Source organism: Budorcas taxicolor, chromosome 2 (assembly GCF_023091745.1).
Source record: "Budorcas taxicolor isolate Tak-1 chromosome 2, Takin1.1, whole genome shotgun sequence".
NCBI classification, from domain to species: Eukaryota; Metazoa; Chordata; class Mammalia; order Artiodactyla; family Bovidae; genus Budorcas; species Budorcas taxicolor.
In genome coordinates this window covers 21811147-21817146 of record NC_068911.1, presented here as the reverse complement: position 1 = coordinate 21817146, position 6000 = coordinate 21811147, and the positions used below count along the sequence as shown (strand labels likewise).

The window sequence follows — 6000 nt, the reverse complement described above, 5'->3', positions numbered from 1 at the left end:
GTGCTCTAGAGCCTGTGCTCTGCAGAGAGAAGCCACCACAGTGAGAAGCCCGAGCACCACAGCAAAGAGTAAGCCCTGCTTGCTGCAACTGGAGAAAAGGCTGCGTGCAGCAACGGGGCTTTTCAGTCAAAAGTTAATTCAAAGAAAAAGAAAAACACCTGACAGAATCTGCATCACCTGGCGGGTTTTTTAAAAAAGGGAAAGTCAAAGTCCTTACCGTGGCTTGCAGGACCTGCTATGATCTGCACCTCTTTCCTCCCTGACCTTGTCTCTGGCTTCCCACTTCCACTGCTGACCATGGACATGCCCAGGGCCTGGTCTGCCTTTGCCCTCAGCCTGAGCACTCCTCAGAGCTCATCACCATGCACAGCCCTCATCCTTTAGGTCCTGAGGTTGCCCACCCAGCTTTTTCCCAGGCCACTGCCCCCTGACGCCCTCTGGGCCCCCAGCACTAACATCCTAGAGGCTCTTAGTCAGAAAGGAAAGTAAAAGTGTTAGTTGCTCAATCGTGTCCAACTCTGCGACCCCATGGACTGTAGCCCACCAGGCTCTTCTGTCCATAGAATTCCCCAGGTAAGAATACAGGAGTGGATTGCCATGCTGCTCTCCAGAGAATGTTCCCAACCCAGGGATCAAACCTGGGTCTCCCACATTGCAGGCAGATTCTTTACCACTGAGCCTCCAAGGAAGCCAGACCTTAGTCAGTTTACCTGCCAATTCTCTCTCCCTCCCTGCTTCAGCCTCCTTCCCGGCCGAATCCCCAGTGTGGACAGCACAGCACGTGGGGAGCACCCAAATATTCACGGAGTAAAAATGGAAAGAAAACGTCTTTCTTTCATTTCATGGTATTTATTAATTGCACTTTCAAGATGGAATCATTTTTAAAAATTTTCTGAAAATTCCTAATAAATAATTTACCTCTAATTTACAGGCTTCTTTTTGATTATACAAATGAACCAAGTCCTTTCAAAACAAGTTCTGGCCAATCCCAGGTGGATTTTTAGAGCAAGACCATTCTGGAGAGTTCTGTGGCCCCGACACTCTTGTCAGCAGGGGCATGGGGGTCAGTAGTCCACACTCCGCATGGCGGCCACTGTGGTGGCAAGGCGACGGGGCAGGCCTTTGCTGACCTGTCTGTAGTCCTCGGGCTTGGCCTTTAAGAGCATCACGATGTTCTGGAGGGTGCGAGACGGCTGCAGGCCCAGGGCGTCCATCACGTTGATCAGGTAGTCTGTGGGGTGGGAGCAGACGGACACAGACCAACAGACTCAGCACCAAGCGGATGAGCCCCAAGGGCCTCCCCGTAGTAAGAAACAAGACGCCCCCCCAAGCTCCCTGATGCTGGCTGCCAGGTCTGCTCTCAGCCAGCCAGCCTTCACTCTGAGGGCATTTTACAGGACGGTGGTCAAATATGACTGTGAGCTTGGCCCAGGCCCAGGTCTGCTGCTGCTGCTGCTAAGTCACTTCAGTCGTGTCCGACTCTGTGCAACCCCACAGACAGCAGCCCACCAGGCTCCCCCGTCCCTGGGATTCTCCAGGCAAAAATACTGGAGTGGGTTGCCATTTCCTTCTCCATTCTAAATAAATGAAGGAGTTGCCAACATCGCCACCACACACTCATCTCTGCAGCCTGATCAGCCGACCTCAGCTGAAGCTCTACACTGAGAACTCTTGGGTTCCCAGCCCTGCTCCCCAGTGGCCCCCACTGACCACATGGAAAACCCAAGGGGTCAGGAGACAGAGGGTTTATCTAAGCAGCTCCCAAAGACCCCCCAGCAAAGCCCCTACAGGGGGGATGCAGATGGTGCTGGGGGCAATCCCTGGTGTAATGTGGCTCCCACAACTTCCAGATATAACCCCTTGGGGGACAAGTGAGGACAGATTCCTGAGCCTACCCCCAGGCCCAGTCGATGAGAGGGGTGTGAGGGGCCTGTCCTGAAAAGGAGCACCCCCCATCCTAACTGGCAGGCGAGCTCAGGCAACACAGGCAGAGTGGAGGAGAAAACGGGGTTTCCAAGGTCGGGGTGACCTCAGTGACTCCTTTGACCTCTCGTGTCTCTGCTTCCACCTGTGGAGGCAGTCAGTACCCTCGGTAGCATAGCTCAGGGGGTGAAGAGGGACAGGGATGGTGAACACGTCCCATGTGACGCAGGTGGTCAATGGCTGGGCGTTCTTTCCCTTCGTCCTTCCTGGGCAGCGCGGCCAGCCCTCTCCATCTCCTCCCTCTCTTCCTGCTCCCAGGGGCTGGGAGACACATCACCTAGCAAGTTCCTTCCTACTTTCTGATCACTGCCCGCGTCAATCTCTCCTCCCCGACTAGGCTGGAGCTCCAGCGTGGCTCTGTTTCCCCTGTGTCTTCTTTCCGAGACCCGGCTCAGGGCACAGCCTGTAGTCGGTGCCTGCTCTGTCCTGGATGCCTGACCCCACGTCCCCCTCAGACAAGCCACTTCCCAGGAAAGGCACCACCAACTGGTCAGGCACCTGCCTCCGGCCCATGTGCACCCATAAAACTGTGGGCTCCCCTCGACTGCAGGCCAGGACCTGCAAAGTGGCAGCCCACGATCTACCACAACTTCTGTCCAGACAGCAAGAGTGCTTTTGTTTCAGTGTTTAACTTTGTGTCTTTAAGGTGGACGTGTACTGCCACAGACCTCACCGCTCCCTACTGTGCTACCACTGGGCAGCTTCCTGGGCCCTAAGCCCACACTCACTCCCTCCTGGTGGAAGCTCAGTGAGCACAGGAACTGTCCAGACCACTCTGGTTCTATCCTATCTCCTAGCACGATGGCTGCTATGCAACAGATGCTCAGTCACTGCTGAGCGAGTGAAGAGGTGATCTGGATGGGAGCTGAACAGCGGGGGCAGACGACATGTGGACAAGTGAACTCTAGGGGCCGCCCCCAAATCTCACTCGCTAGTTCTGCCGGTTCTCCTCAGTACTCCCGCCTGTACTAACAGGGACCACTGATGAACACGGGAACCTCTTCATCTCTCCTCTGAACACGTGCCCTGTGAGATGACGACAGCTGGCCACTGCTCTGTAACTGCTGAGAGCTGACCATGAATGAGCATAGCGAGGGGAGTCATGCAGCTGGGTTCGAGGCCTGGCTCCGTCGCTCACTGCCCCATGACCTGGAGGAAAGCATCTCACTTCTATTTCTGCTTCAGCAAAACCAGAGGCTGGCTTGCCCCTGTGCTCACTTGGGTCAAAGCCCTGGCTGGGTCCCCAGGCTGCTACTCTTCAAGGCTCCCAACACCCCCTCCCCTGACCATTCCAAGAGCTGCCTCCACCAAAAGAGCCGGCAAGTCAATAGAATGATACCAAGAAGGTGGGGAGATGCTCTGACCGCCTGCCTGCAGCACCCCAACCTCAGAGCACCTCCCACTGGGTGGCATCACCTCCAGGGACGTGTGCCAGCAGGAGGAGATGGGTACACGCCCCTTGACCTGGGAATCAGGCAGGTACTCGGGTGGAGACGGTGGGGTGACCCTGGTGGGGTGGCCTTGTGACGCAAGTGCTCTGTGCCCCCGTTTCTTTATCAGAGCGCTGAAGGCAGGAGCGCCGACCTCACAGGGGAGTTTTGAAGATTGCGTAAGACAATGGGAGCGAGAGCTTGGCTCAGGACCTGCATGCCTGCCTGTAGTGAGCACTTAATCAATGTCGGTTTGGATGATGATTATATGGATGAGCAGAAGGCAAGGCAGGGCAGGGCAGCATCACACCAGTCTGCCTCACCCATCTCACCCTGTCTCGCCAAGGCGCCCCTGAACGGCTCTCGGCCCTGGCAGCTATGAGAATCCCCGGGGACATCTGGCAAACTACTGGTGCCCAGGCTTCCACCCAGACTTGTCATGTCAGAACCTCTGGGGGCGGGGACTGGAGAATCCACATTTTTAACAAAGCTTCCTAGACCAACCCCGAGCTGAAGCTGAGAGGAGACCTGGGACAACCTTCCTGGAGAGCTGGCCCTCCCCCATCTGCTGCAGGGACCCACCGATGTCAGTGGCCAGCTGCTTGGTGGAGTGTGGGGTGAGCTCAGGAATCTGCAGGATGGCATCACAGTAGGTCTGCATCGTGGCTCTGGCGATGGAGCCCAGCCAGTTGTCAGCCATGTTGTCCAGCTCGGGCAGCTCATCCCCTGGAGAGGGAAAGACCAAAGAAACAGAGCCTGGTCAGGAAAAACTGCCCAGTGACAGCTTGCACAGGTTTCCTTGGTAGCTCAGACAGTAAAGAATCCGCAGGCAATGCAGGAGATCCAGGTTTGATCCCGGGGTCGGGAAGATCCCCTGGAGAAGGAAATGGTAACCCACTCTAGTATTCCTGCCTGGAGAATCCCATGGACAGAGGAGCCTGATGGGTGGCAGTCCATGGGGTTGCAAACAGTCAGACACGACTGAGTGACTAACACGTTCACTTTCACCAGCTTGTACAGGGCTGTCCTGGGTGACCAGGGCCATGATAGGTGCCACACGTATACACAAAGCTACGGTCTCGGTGGGCAACACAGGAAAACAGAAGACAGTTACATCTTAGGTCAACTGGTATTGACTTAGTCTAAGGAGGATTCAGAAGAGAGAGCAGTCAGGTGAGGTGGGACAACCTTAGCGGTCTCAAATCCTGGGGGCCGATGCAGCCACACAGGCCAGGAGGAGTTCTGCACCTCCCCATCAGATGGCCCGCCCAGAGCCTGACTAGCAGACCAGGAGCTGACTGCCCTGTCTGTAACCCAGGTCAGAGGGAGTGGGGGAGCCTCCTAGGGCCCAGCACTCACACCTGGGCAGCACTTGCCTCCTCTGCCCAGAATCATGACCCCACGGCAGCTCCAGCTGCCTCCAAAGATCTCCCAATTCCCTGTGGCCAAAGCAGGTACCTCCACCAGGGAAGATGACTGTGACATGGGGAGCCTGCAACCTTCTTGCAGGTGTCTGCTCCAGCCCACTGGGCGGGTGACCCTTGCACACATCACTTCACAGTTCCTGAAGTTCAATTTCCTCATGGGAACGATTTTTGAATCTCCCTCCTACTTATCATGTATCTAAGCCTCTAGCCCGTCAGGTTCCTCTGTCCATGGAATTCTCCAGGCCAGAATACGGGAGTGGATAGCCATTCCCTTCTTCAGGGGATCTTCCTGCCCCAGGGATCGAACCCAGGTCGCCCGCATTTACTGTCTGAGCCACCAGGAAAGCCCGTATCTAAGCCAAAAAGTTCCTATTGGCTGTTTAACCATCTGCTTCATAAAACTTTCACTGTTAAAATGCTGGAAAAGAATATGAAGAAGAATTTATATACATGTGTAACTGAATTAGTTTGCTGTAAATGAGAAACTAACACAACACTGTAAATCAACTGTACTTCAATAAAATCTTTAAAAAAGAAAAAATAGGAGGACTGGAATGCTAATTCATTGGGTAATTCTTCCCAATTTTTTGTATGCTTGAAAATTTTCATAATAACATATTGAATGAAAGACTAAAAACAAAAAATTACCCAGGTCGGCTTCGTTTTTTTTGTTATGGTTTCAACCATTATTACAATGTTATTTTATGGCTGGAAGGTTTTTTTTTTTTCCTTCTTAACAATGTTCAACCCAGAGCCTAGCACATGGTAAACAATTAATAAACATTTAAGTGAGTGAATGGAAACCACCACATACTCACTACATCTCTATATCTGTATCTGCTGCTGCTAAGGCGCTTCAGTTGTGTCCGACTCTGTGCGACCCCAGAGATGGCAGCCCACCAGGCTCCCCCGTCCCTGGGATTCTCCAGGCAAGAACACTGGACTGGGCTGCCATTTCCTTCTCCAGTGCATGAAAGTGAAAAGTGAAAGGGAAGTCGCTCAGTCATGTCCGACTCTTTGTGACCCCATGGACTGCAGCCCACCAGGCTCCTCCGTCCATGGGATTTTCCAGGCAGGAGTACTGGAGTGGGGTGCCATCGCCTTCTCCATATGTATCTGCAGTGAAACAATAAGCTATTATGCTCTTCCTGATGTAAGGC

General features: G+C 53.8%; 1 protein-coding gene across 1 annotated transcript in view; it reads right to left on the bottom strand.

Moving 5' to 3' along the window:
- Positions 1 to 829: 829 nt before the first annotated feature.
- Positions 830 to 6000, bottom strand: part of COG7 (component of oligomeric golgi complex 7) — an 88498-nt gene continuing 83327 nt past the window's right edge. Inside the window, exons 16-17 of the mRNA XM_052663529.1 lie at positions 3996 to 4139; positions 830 to 1231 (exon numbers count right to left, since the gene is read on the bottom strand). Of these exons, the coding sequence (XP_052519489.1) occupies positions 1065 to 1231; positions 3996 to 4139 (311 nt within the window). The 3' untranslated portion in view covers positions 830 to 1064. The remainder of the gene's footprint in view (positions 1232 to 3995; positions 4140 to 6000) is intronic.